The 13,798-nt window shown below is 39.4% G+C and overlaps 1 protein-coding gene and 1 pseudogene across 9 annotated transcripts in view; both read right to left on the bottom strand.

Annotated features, from left to right (window-relative positions):
• ELF1 (E74 like ETS transcription factor 1) overlaps positions 1–13,798 on the bottom strand; it is a 108,297-nt gene that overhangs the window by 39,502 nt on the left and 54,997 nt on the right. For 7 of the 9 annotated variants that reach the window (XM_031036593.2, XM_031036592.2, XM_081814979.1 and 4 more), the window contains one exon: positions 9,423–9,722. In XM_031036593.2, the coding sequence (XP_030892453.1) occupies positions 9,423–9,494 (72 nt within the window). In that variant the 5' untranslated portion in view covers positions 9,495–9,722. Of the gene's footprint in view, positions 1–3,746; positions 3,769–9,422; positions 9,723–10,459; positions 10,550–13,798 lie in introns of those variants that run through there. The other 2 variants (XM_031036590.2, XM_081814981.1) reach the window with 2 other exon arrangements.
• LOC102729460 (keratin, type I cytoskeletal 18 pseudogene) lies at positions 60–3,738 on the bottom strand (annotated as a pseudogene).

Raw genomic sequence — 13,798 nt, 5'->3', positions numbered from 1 at the left:
GAGATGATGGACTCTGAAAAACAAACTGAGGGTTCTAGAGGGGAGGGGGGTGGGAGGATGGGTTAACCTGGTGGTGGGTATTGAGGAGGGCACATTCTGCATGGAGCACTGGGTGTTATGCACAAACAATGAATCATGGAACACTTCATCTAAAACTAATGATGTAATGTATGGGGATTAACATAAGAATAAAAAAAAATAATAAAAAAAAAGAATTAATGGGGTAATCCTTGTAAAGTGCAGAGCACAGTGCACAGAACAAAATGCTCAATAAACACTAGTTACTAAAATTTATCACTAAACGTTTCTGGAACTCCTCTAGTCTATGTCCTACCCTCTGCAACGATCTCATCCATATTCATTTTTTCTTTGTTTACCTCTTAACTTTTAATTGGTCTTCTGCTCCTCAAAGGGCACCCTGCTTTTGCTGCCTCAACACCTCAGAATTTTGCTGGCATTAGTCTCAGATACTACTTTGTCTCCATAATCCTGTGGGTTGTGGTCTTCTGAACAGTCTGCAAAGAGTTGCTGCTGTCCAGGGCATCACCCTATCTTCCAGCAGGTGACAGGTAGAGATCTCAGCCTCCAACTTGACCTGATATTAAGCAAGGCCTTGTGCTCCTGGGTCTGGCGCTGCCTCTTTGCCCAGGTCTGGGACAGCTCTGACTCCAGGTGCAGCAGGACCCCACTGAGCTGCTCCATCTGCATCATGTGATGGGCCTCCACCCCCCTCAGGCTGTTCTCTAAGCTGGCCTTCAGGTTTCTCACCGAGTCCAGGTTCATCTTCATGGACTGGGCCATACATCTCAGCTCCGTGAGGATCATCTCAGCTGCTCCTATCTCAGCGGTAAGGTGACCACTGTGGTGCTTTCCTCAATCTGCTTGGACCAATACTTGTTCAGCTCCTCTCAGTTCTTCTGAGCCAGCTTATCATAAGGGGCCCGGATGTCTGCCATGATCTTGCCGAGGTCCTGAGATTTGGGGGCATCCAACTCCACGGTCAACCCAGAGTTGGCAATTTGGTTTTGTAGACCGTTTACTTCCTCCTCATGGTTCTTCTTCATGAAGAGCGGCTCCTGAGAACCTCGATCTCTGTCTCCAGCTCCAGCCGAGTGACAATGGTGTCATCAGTGACCTTGTGGAGCCCATGGAGAGGACTCTCCACAGATGGGCGCATAGCCAGCTCCATCTTATACTTGACTCTGAGGTTATCAGCAGCAAGATGGGCACTATGAATCTGCAGAACAATGTGGGCATTGTCCACAGATTTCCCAAAGACCTGAGCCCTCAGCAACTCCATGGTCTTAAATTAATGCCCCCAGTCTCTGATCTGGGATCCCTTCTCCACGTATTCCCGGATTTTGATCTCCAGTCTCTGCTTATCAGCCTTCAGGCTCCTCACCCTCTCCAGGTAGGAGGCCAGGTGATCATTCAGGTCTTGCTGGTCTCATTCTCACCCTGGATCCCCTCTGCGTGCCAGACCCCCAGCCATCCTAGTGGCCACGCCTCTGGACCCCCAGCTACCCTGTTAGCTGGTGGACTGGGACACAGAGATCCAGGAGCCTGAGCCCCCAGGTGTGTGCCTAGATGCTGGTGGCTGCACTGCTGACCAGGAGGACCTGGTGGTTGGGCGATTACACAGAGCTCAGGGACCAACAGCTGGAGGTAAAAGTGGAGTGGGTGGTGAAGTTCATGCTGCTTGGGGAGAAAGACAAGAGGCCAGGACTCCAGCTCGGGCCACTCATCTATATTCATTTTAAAGACATTGTCATGGGGCCTGGTGTGACGGTGGGGGACACTTAAAGAAAGACTGTAAAAGAGAATAATAGTAAGGTCCTCCTCCCCATGCCTACTCCTCCCTCATAATAACCATCAGCTCCCACACTGCCAATAGTTGGCAGGGAGATAAGCCAGGCCACAGACTAGGTCATAGGCAAGATAGCCCTTCACATAACCTGAAGAGGGCCTCAGACCTATTCAAAGTCAGACTTTTGCCAGGGCACCTGGATGGCTCAATTAAGCAACCAACTCTTGATTTCAGCTCAGGTCATGATCTCAGGGTTGTGAGACTGAGCCCCGCACCGGACCCCACGCTGGGCATGCAGCCTGCTTAAGATGCTCTCTCTCTCCCCCTCTGCCCCTGCCCTAATCCCCCAGGTCTCTCATTCTCTCTCTCAAAAAAACAAAAACAAAAAACCCCCACAAAAAAACAAAGTCAGACTTTTCCCAAATATAAGCAGGTTTGTACTATGGGCTTTATGGCATAACCCCTTTGATGAAGGTTCCAAACGTATACAAAAGAAACAAGCAACCTCTGTACGTTAGTTTTCCAGAAGGCCAAACTGTCAATGGATCTGATAAGTCTGGTCTGCCAAGACTAAAAAAGAAGGCAACAGGAAGAGGCAGATTGTCCATATAACCAGGAGTTATATGTAAATAACAGAATTCCCTATGTCCATGTACAGGTTAGTATCATTATTCCAACTTCCTGTCCTCCACAATACTAGTGCTCAACAAGTTACACACAAAACACTTCAACTCATTTCTTCTATTCTAATTTTAAGGTACACTTAATCCCTGACCTAACAGAATTGCTAAAAAATGGCCCGTTGGTGTGATCTATATTCTTATGTACATTTTCTCAATCTACAAAATACCACCTCATTCTCAAGATACAACCATATCACAACTCCCTCTGCAACCTGAAGGAGTCTCCCATGAAACAGAAAAACTCTATATGGATATTTACTTATTTATAATTTCAACGATTTTTTTAAAGATTTTATTTATTTGACAGAGAGAGAGACAGGGAGCACAAGCAGGGGGAGCAGGAGAGGGAAAAGCAGGCTCCCTGCGGAGCAGAGAGCCCGATGTGGGGCCTCGATCCCAAGACCCCGGGATCATGACCTGAGCCAAAGGCAGCTGCTTAACCGACTGAGCCACCCAGGTGCCCCCAATGATAATTATTGAAAGTTACCTGTGGTACAATACAACAGTTCTAAATACATAACAGACAAAAGACTCCATGAAAATTTCTTTCTGGTCTTGGAATTGTGGTGATATGGCCACACTGCCCATGTAAATAAGTTAAGAATGTGGACAAATAGGTCCCAGAAAAATATATACTCTAGTCGAGAGAGTTTGGGGCAGAACATTACCTCTCATTCGAAAGTCTTCTGATGTGATAGGGGCCATAACTGAGCACAGACATATCTCACATCATTTTACCAACACGAATAAGAGGAAGAAGAAAATCTTTAAAAAGACTCAACCAAACTAAAGGTACTATGAATGATGTTAAATGCTTTGGAAGATATTAAGGGGAGGGGAAAAGTAATCCCTTTCTTCAAGTAGTTAGCATTTATCTGGGAAAAATCATTAATGTATATATGAAAATTTAACCTGGCAATGTGTGACAGTGACAATAAGTGATGTAGAAATAACAGGATAAACTTTGTTAATTCCTGAAGTAATGATTTTAGGATAAATTCCTGGAATTAGTAGGTCTTGTCCTAAGATCTTGAAAGAGATTACAACTTAAGTAGACAACGGGTATGAACGTGGGAGACCAAGCAGGAAGGCACTTGGGGAAATTATACAGTAGGCTGGCAAAATTAATGTAGTACAAGAAAGAAAAGAACATGAAACAGTCACACTATGGAAAGCTTCTAACCATAAGTTAAGGTGGTTAGATTGACTATATTGTCAAGAGAAATCCATCAAAGGTTTTGGTACATTCTACTTACTGTTCCAGAACACTTCTGCTCCTTCCATCTGTCAGATAAACTGAGCCTTCCTGCAAAATGCAGTTGTAATGTAACTTCCACAGTGAAGCTTTCCCAAAGTTAGAATGCAGTGATTCTCAAACACTGCCTGAGAATTACCGGGTATCTTGTTAAAAAGACAAAAAGGCACTGTTTATCCTTTAGCTTCCAGGAATCAACAGTCAGAGCAAACCAGTTTATACCCTAAGGAATGTCATAAGACCATCGTCTTATACTGTGATAGGATTCTAAAAAAATATTTTCACTTTCCCATGCTTGTCACCAAGCTTCTCCCTAGTGAGCTAAGTCTGTTAAGCATAAATAACTATGACTTGCTAGGTTCTACTTTTAGAACCAACAACTGAAAAAACATGTAATGATATGTCAAAATTACAAAATGCATTAAACTACCAGCTGTTTTTCATTAAATTAACTTCTGGACTATAGGAACACATAGTCAAGTTTCCTTCTCTTTAGAAACTTGTATCCACAGCCTTCAGAGTTCTTATTCTCATTCATTCCCCAGGCAAACACACCTGTTTAATAAGGTCAAACCAAGGCATCTTCAAATAAAAGTACACACTGCAATTCAATACTGACGGTGCTGCTCTCCCACAGAAGAGCTTCGTTCTCAGCTACAAATATTCCCAGTTTTAGGGGCGCCTGGGTGGCTCAGTTGGTTAAACGACTGCCTTCAGCTCAGATCATGATCCTGGAGTCCCGGGATCAAGTCCCACATCAGGCTCCCTGCTCAGCGGGGAGTCTGCTTCTCCCTCTGACCCTCCCCCCTTTCATGCTCTCTCTCTCTCATATAAATAAATAAAAATCTTTAAAAAAAATATTCCCAGTTTTGAACAGACATCAAGGGCAGACTTGTAAAAGTGGCTTGTCAGCACCAGTAATGTTGGTGTTTCCTTTCCAACACTACCATCCCCCCACACCCATCCTTGCCCAAAGGAGTTCTTCCTAGCAATTTTGAAAAGAGTACAAATCAATACAAGGGAAAATGATCAAGGTGGTGGCAACCAGACATTAATGGTGTCAGTGTCTTTAGATGACATTTATAACCACAGACCATAACTCAAAACAGGAAATGTTTTCTAATCTGGTGCCTGCAAACAGTGATTTTGTAAAGAACCAACCAAACCAATACAGGATCATAGAACAGAATTATTTTTTATAAGATTTTATTTATTGAGAGAGAGAAAATACGAGTGTGCACACGAGTGAAGGGAGGGGCAGAGGGAGAGGGAGAGAGAGAATCCTCAAGCAGACTCCCCACTAAGTGTGGAACCTGACATGGGGCTAGATCCCAAGACGCTGAGATCATGACCTGAGTCAAAATTAAGAGCTGGTTGCTCAACCGACTGAGCCGCCCAGGTGCCCCCAACAGAATTATTTTAAAAGACACAAATACTTCTTAAACTTGAAAAGTTAAAATCCCGGGGCGCCTGGGTGGCTCAGTCATTGAGCGTCTGCCTTCGGCTCAGGTCCTGATCCCGGGGTCCTGGGATCGAGCCCCACATCGGGCTCCCTGCTTGGCGGGAAGCCTGCTTCTCCCTCTCCCACTCCCCCTGCTTGTGTTCCCTCTCTCGCTGTGTCTCTCTCTGTCAAATAAATAAAATCTTAAAAAAAAAAAAAGCTAATTCTAAAATTCATTCAAAACGCTATGCCAATTTTTTTTTTTATGCAGGGGAGGGGGATGTCTTATCAGATGTCAAATCTTAAGTAATACTAATGAAAGCAAATGTGATACTGGCATAATAAAAACCAGTTAAATGGAATAAAATACACTAGCAAGTTCAAAACTAAAGTACATGTGGTAATTTAGTACATAACGGAAATGGCAGTCTTAGTGTGGAAATCATAAAATACATAACAAATCATGAAGAGCCAACATCCCCACTGGTGGGAGAAGGCAGCTGTCAGATCCCTATACCTCACATTTTATAAAAATATATCCCGTGTGTACTGAGGAGTTAAACACATAAACTAGAAGAAAATATAAAAAGAATATTTAATAATATTAGGGTGAGGAAAGGTTTCCAAAGCAGAAACAAAAAAATAAACAAACAAAAAAAGGAAATACTGGTAGATTTTTATGACATATACAATTAAAATGCTATAGGGTACAAGATATCATATTGTTAAAAGATGATACCAGATAGGGACAACATATCTGCACTGTGTGTCACAAAGAAAGCTAACCATTAACTATACAATGAATGAGTTAGAGGACAATGCATTATCCATAATATATAAAGAACTACTGGACAAAAGATTAATAAGTAATTCAAAAGAAATTCAAATGAACAATAAATAAACTTAAATAACAACCCAACAATCTCATTACTAATAATCAAGGAAATGCAAATTAAAATAGTAAAATGTAATTTTTACCCAAAAGATTGACCAAAAGGAAAAAAAAATAAAAGGGTTTCTGTTAGTGAGAGTTTGGGAAATATACTGTTAGTGGTAGTAGAAATAGATACAGACTTTTTGAAGAATGATTTGGTAGTGTAATTATGCTTTTAGTATAACTGTTTTTAGTAAACTCAGTAAATCTACTTTTAGATTACAGTAATAATCATACAAATGTACAAAGCTACACACACACACAGAAATGAGAATAATTCTGTTGGGGGGCACCTGGGCAGCTCAGTTGGTTGAGCAACCAGCTGTTAATTTTGACTCAGGTCATGATCTCAGCTCAAAAAAACACACACACCCAGAAATGAGAGTGCTCATGGTTCTAAGAGCTTTATATACATCAACTCATTTAATTCTCACAATAACCCTACAATATAGGGTCTGGTATTATCATTCCCATTTTGCAGATAAGGAAACCAAGGCAGAGAGTGGTTACGTAATCTGTCCAAAGTTAATAGAGGTAATAAGCAGTGGAGAGAGAATTCAACCCCAGGTGTTCTGACTCCAGTATCTGAGCTCTTAACTACTATAGGTCTACTGCCTCCCAAATGAGGATGTTCATTGCAATATTGTTTATAATAGCAAAATACTGGTATATCTGTCTTGTCCATGATCAAAGATTGGTAAAATAAATAATGATCCATCCATCATGTGGAAAAATTAAACAATGTAGAGCCAGCATACATACACACATATTCACAATACATTAAGTGAAAATAAACAAGTCACAAAAAAGGTTTAGCATACTTTCATTTGTATCTTAAAAACAACCTATTTATATAGGTTTGTATGTACATATATTGTTCTTTTGTTGAGGCCTTTGTCTAAAAAATTAACATCAAATAGTTAGTAATGCTGTCTTTTGGGGAGAAATAAATAAGGAAGGAAGGGTAAAGAACTATTTTATGTATTTTTATATTAGGTGGCTTCTTTTGTAATTGGCATGTTATTACTTTTAAATCAAAAACAAATCTAACGGGGTGCCTGGGTGGCTCAGTTGGTTAAGCGTCTGCCTTCGGCTCAGGTCATGATCCCGGGGTCCTGGGATTGAGTTCCGCATCACATCGGGCTCCCTGCTCAGTGGGGAGTCTGCTTCTCCCTCTGCCCCTCCCCCCACTCACTCTCTCTCTCTCTCAAAAATAAATAAATAATTCTTAAAAAAAAAACCCACAAATCTAACAAGCAAACAAACAAGGAAGTAGAACCACAGCTTAGATTAAGAGGTTGATAATAATAAGACTGACACTACTGGATCCACCCCTACATGAATCAGTTAAGTTTGCTATGCTCATGGCGATAGACTGGAAAACTCTAAACCTACCAATTTTTGACACTGATTATAATACAGTAATACTGCCATACTTCAATGCAAGAATATCATTAGTGAGAGTCAAACTGCTTGGGTTCAAATGGCAACTCCACTACTGACTAGCTGTAGGATTTCAAGCAAATCATTTAACCTCTCTCTATGTCTCATTTTCCTCATCGTAAAATGGGGATAATACTATTTGCCTCATGTTTAATATTTGTAAAGTCCTTATAATAACACCTGCACAAAACTAGTATATATACCAATATATACACTCATTTTGATGAAAATAACAGGAAAAAAACACGTATGTGCATTCTGATGTTAAGCTAAGAGCATCATCTCCCTATCCAAAGACATTAATAACCTCTCCAAGATACATTAAGCGCATCACACATATTAAGGGTAAGTGCAAAACTAGTTTTAAGGCTATGCAGACACATGTACAAATACTGCACCCTAATGTAAAATGTATTTCTCACAGTCAGAAGAGTGTCAAAGCCACTGCACTAGGGCATACCAGTGAGTGGCTCAGAGCTCTGTCCTCCGTGGCCACACAGAGAACAGACCTCACCACATCGAGCCAGGACTCTTCATCAAGAAAGCTGCACAGTAAACATACGGTTTGCAAACCTTAGCGTACAAAGAAATATCCTATTTTAAAACAAATTCAAAATACTTTCTTTCCTAGAATATCTTTTCTATTGTCTCTAGATTAAATCCATGTACCCATTAATATTTTTAATTGGGACCAAGCAATCCTCTCCCCCAAACATTTTTCCTTCCCAGCCAAAGCTCATCTTGATTTTAAGGCAACTCAAAGCAAATTCTCATCTTTTGTAGGTTTTCTTAGAAATTTTTAATCCCGTCACCTCAACAGACAATACAAACAGCAAAGGAATTATAATGCCCTGCCCAAAGTAAGAATCAATCTTATTATCTGTTGTAACTATGTTTCTAGAATAAAAGTGTGACACATTGTAATTGGCCTTTTAATGTAAGATATTTGGGATTAGGCTTATATCAGTATCTAAATCAATTTATAAACACATTTTAAACATAAAGGTCCTCAAAATAATTTTGCCAGTTACACTGAGTCTAACAAAGCATTTCTCCCACATTACGACTCACATTCCCACATAACCTATTTAAAATGAAGTAAACTGTAAAGTCCCAAGAACCCTTAGCGTCTCGCCCCTGAAGTGCGGTGGGGCAGAGGGGCAGGGAGACTAGAATTAACTTAGATCCTTTTCTCAATGTCTCTTGATCTTCTTCCCATTCTAGAAATACCAACTGGAGCATCACTGAATGTAAACTCTGTGAAAGCCAATTTAGAAATTCTTCAATTCAATCCCCCCATTCAACAGATGATACAATCTAGACCTGGAGAAGTTAAGTGACTTCCTCAGAATCACGTGCTTTGGACTAAAGCGATGCAGGATTATGGGACTGCTAACAGCTTTCCATCCACTTGAAAAACTGGCCCAGGATTATAAATACTAGTTAACCACATGCATTTAAACTGTAGAAACACCAGTCCTGTATCACAAAAAAAATTTACATGCGTTGTTGGTATGTCCTCTAGAACTTTTCAAAGTACTTAAGTACTTTGAAATAATTACTTAAGGTATTTTATTTACTGTTAAGTCTCATTTTACAAAACAAAACAAAAAAAAAACAAGCTTAACCCTGAAATTATTACTTCCTTATTCCACATCAAAGCTAAGGATTAAATTATTTTAACAAACGTTATAACTAGTACTTAAAACACAGGACCACAATTACCACCAAATTTTTAATATCTATATTTTTACAATAAAGGTTCTCCTACTGTCTTTTAAAGTAAGTAATTTTCTGTTGCAAATGGAAGAATCATAATAATAAACGTATAAAAATCCAATTTTCTCTGGGTTTCATACCTGTTGTTCATCCTCCATGACGTTACTAGCAAATTCAAATACTAGGTCGTTCTGTTGGACCACAGCTGCCATAATAAAGCATTCCCCTTAGATCCACATGAGAAAAATTCCAAGCAGGTTCAAGTATGAGGCAGCAGAATCCAGTGACCAATTTGGGTAAAAAACCCTCAGCTAAGTCTGTGAAGTTACTGTAAACCAGGTTTCCTTTAGGGATGGTGCTTCAAATTTTCTTGGTTCACGGATACTCTACTCCAACAGAGTCAATTTTTCTGAAATTTTTCTTCTCTAGAACTTCTTGGCCTGAAAAAGAGAAGTTTAAGTTAGTCATGAAAAAGCAATCATGCCCATTTAGAATATAACAATAAATACTGAGGGCAGTATCGCCTACGTATTTTTTATTAATGTTTTTAAACAAAATCAACATGACTGATGGATATATATTTTCTTTGAAGATTTCATTCCTGCTAAGATAAAATCACTTCTCATTTCTTTTTTTTTATTTGCATAACAAGTTTATTTTTTTAAAAGGCATATAGACAATAAACAAAGTAAACAATCAGATCTTCACTTCTACCCAGTATTATCTGTCCTAGAACTGTTCCATTAAGTTCCAGTCTCTAAACATCTTAAATTTCAATAATCGTCACTTCTTTCTGAAAGTGAAGCCATTCTCCCTTCTTTCCCCGCCCCAGTTAAACTACAGTTAAAGTACCAAATACTTTAAAAAAAAAAAAAAATCCACCCAGTAATAGCTAGGTTTTTAACTGCAATAAAGGACATATAAACAGTTTCCTTCTTGCCAGTAACCCAGCAAACCACACAGGAATTGCTACTCCATGAGTAATTTCATCTGTATATTTTTGCCTTAGGAGAAACATTCATACAGTATCCCTGTTATGCCTAATATATATAAAAATTTAAATCTAATACATTTAAAGTTTAGTAAGTACTATTTTAAGAGCTTTTAAAAATAAACAGAAATTAAAGTCCATTCTTTCTGTTCTTTAAAAAGGTTTCTGATAAGTAGAATGTTTTACCATGCTTAAGCCTGTCTTCACTGGCTTCTTTTTTAATGCACTGAAATGTATCCTTATCTCTAGCACAGGCTTGCAAGCAACAGGAAGGAAACGGCACTTGACCACGTCATGGCAAATTAAAACATGCAAAGAACTGCACTTTACAATAGTAGAAAAACAGAAACGCAACTTAAGAGTGAAAACAATTTCGCAGTGGAGGGAGAAATGCTTAAAAAGTGCCTGCCAAAGATGTTTGCCTATTTAAAAAAAAAGGTTACCACTACTAACAAAAGTAGAAGAAAAAATTTTAATTTATCACAATTATATGAAATACTGCATCACAGCTATAAATGTGGTATGAAAAGACAAAGATTATAAAAATAATCGCATTACATCTAGTTCTTGGAAACAGCATTTACAGTTTTAAAGAGACAAGTTAGGGAATGAAGCTGAGCTGGTCAATCAGTCTCCCTGAAAACTTAAATCCAGCTAGCATGTGCCAGCTGAATCAAGTATTCAATTTCCTAATTTCAGTAAAGCTGATTCCCTATATACTCTGGACTCTAGGGGACATCATGGATAACTGTAATTTTCCTAATTGGGAATCAAAATAAAATAAGGGTTAAGAATCCAATTCAGGTGATACTTCTCCCCACTAAACTGAATTCTAACCCAGCAGTCTCCCACACCTATTCTACCCCACCTCTTTCAATAATGAGTTCAACTCCAATACTAGAAAAGCATTTTTATTTTTAGCGCATTCCGGTAGTTTTTCAGCAATGCACCATAACTGGAAGAGAGAACAATGCATTGACCTAAATTGATCACGGACAGACATATAAACATAAGACATACATTTGGCTTTGGACAAATGTTACTTATAATCATTTCCCTTAAATTATTACCCAATCTCATTCTGCACTGAGCTTGCCTTCTTATGGTCTTTTTTTTTTTTTTAAGATTTTATTTATTTAAGAGAGAGAGAGAACACAAGCAGGGAGGAGGGGCAGAGAGAGGGGGAGAAGGAGACCCCCCACTGAGCAGGGAGCCCAATGTGGGGCTCCATCCCAGGACCCTGGGATCATGACCTGAGCAGACACTTAACTGAGCCATCTAGGTGCCCCTTTCTTATGGTCCTTCACACAAACTGTATTCATTCTTGCCTCCCTTCTTAAATTCTACTTATTCCCCATTCCTAGAATACCTCTCCCACCTCAGCAACCATTCACATCTTTCCGACTCAATACTCAAGTCCCATTTCTTTCATAAACCTCCCAAATCTCTACACCTCCACCTACTGCGATCACTCCCTTCAGAAATACAGCACTTACTGTCCACCAAGTTAGCACTAATTGTAAATTGTTTCACATTTGAAAATTATGTCTCCCTAATTCAACTGAATAAATGTTTGAGTGCCTATTATTTTGAAAGCAATATACCAGGGAGCAAGATAGTTAGAGCAAAACCTCTCTGGGTAAGTAACCATTGTCTAAAATTCCTTCTGTACCTAACCAAACCTACGTGCCCACAGTAATACTTAAAAGGATTATACTGGGGCGCCAGGGGAGCTCTCAGGTCATGATCTCGGGGTCCTGGGATTGAGCCCCTGTCTCGCTCCCTGCTCAGTGGGGAGTCTGCTTCTCCCTCTCTCTCTGCCCCTCCCCCTGCTCATGCTCTCTCTCTCTCAAATAAATAAAATCTTTAAAAAGAAAGTATAACCAGAATCAAGGGATGTTTCCTGGTAACAAAAGCCTCTGTAAAAGGTGTAGATTCCAAAAGGCCCATTCCAAAAGCATTTGTTTGTAAATACAAAGTGAAACTCTACCAGTGACCAATGTGAACACATCTATGTAAAGTTTCACTTTCTTTTCCACAGCAATCACGTACCTTTTCTTAGCATTTCCACACTGTTATGTGTTAATAAATGTTTTTCAAAAATCTCAAAAATAAGTAGGAAGGGAAAAATGAAGGGGGGGAATCAGAGGAGGAGACGAACCATGAGAGACTATGGACTCTGAGAAACAAACTGAGGGTTCTAGAGGGGAAGGGGGTTGGGAGGATGGGTTAGCCTGGTGATGGGTATTAAAGAGGGCACATACTGAATGGAGCACTCGGTGTTATACGCAAACAATGAATCATGGAACACTACATCAAAAACTAATGATGTAATGTATGGTGATTAACATAATAAAATTTAAAAAAAAGATTTAAAGGAAATCCATCAAAAAAAAAAATAAGTACAAGCAATCAACATACCCATACCTTCCAATACACACTAACACCAAGAGTAATAAAACAAAACTGAGATGACTGTCCATGATCACTAAGCCACTTGTTAGGACAGAAAGAGACACCTTCACTCTGGTGGATAGCTTTTGTTCATTTCAATACAGAAGTTCATAAACTGAAAATGTGTAAGAAAAGCTTTGCAATTATTTTATTGGCCTAATCAGGCCTCTGATCCTCTTGTCTTCTCTCTTTCCCACTCCTTCTTCTCGCAGGAGTTACAGAGCCTATGGCACCAAGATGGGTCTTAAGAAGAAATTTTCTGATTCCGGATCTAGAGGTATCACCCATACATAATAGAGATAGTGAAAGAACAAAGTCCCATTGCATCAAAATTAAACATCTAGATCAATGTTTCAGTTTTTCACGAATAAACTGAGTCCCTGTGCCCAAAGTCTCACAATCTGAAGGTGTAACACAACTGCAATGAGATCCCTCGCCTCCTAAATCAGGACTCTGCCCAGGGCAACAGTACACAGCCTTGCCTCTAAATCTACTCAAGTCCTTTGTGCTTTCATAGTTTGAAACACAGATTTCTAAGTAAATGCATATATATATCAAATTGGGGGGGAAAATTTCCATCTAGAGTTCAGCCCCGGATCTCCAAATCCACTCACTAAACTATTACAGAAGTCCACATCAGTGCCCCTCAAAGTCAATGTGTCTAAAACATGTCCCAAAGGGAACATTTTATTCCTCAAAGTTGCTCTAGTATGAAAAAGACATGGGTACTCAGATTGAAGAGAAAAAAGGGGTTTTTTTGCTTTACCCTAACAAATTAGAAGGTCTTCAGTTAACTATATGTATTATAACCATTAGCTATACATATGATATTCAGGACCACTCTGCTTCATTAGTAATTCTCAAACCTATTTCATTTTCAAAGTGTCAGTCTTTATAAAATAACAAGAAAAAATATAAGTGAGAACTGTTTGTCCAACATAGGCATAAACAGTTAACTTATTTGCTCTCCTTTGAGAGGTCATCTAGTTGTGCATCCACCAAATAGTAAAAACTCCCGAAGTTGGCTCTCAACGTGTCTTTCAACTGCATCAGGATCATATTCTTCTTCTT

Source organism: Leptonychotes weddellii, chromosome 3 (genome assembly GCF_054177405.1).
Source record: "Leptonychotes weddellii isolate Sample4059 chromosome 3, ASM5417740v2, whole genome shotgun sequence".
NCBI classification, from domain to species: domain Eukaryota; kingdom Metazoa; phylum Chordata; class Mammalia; order Carnivora; family Phocidae; genus Leptonychotes; species Leptonychotes weddellii.
The sequence above is the reverse complement of the archived record's forward strand: the minus strand, read 5'-3'. Positions and strand labels throughout refer to the sequence as shown.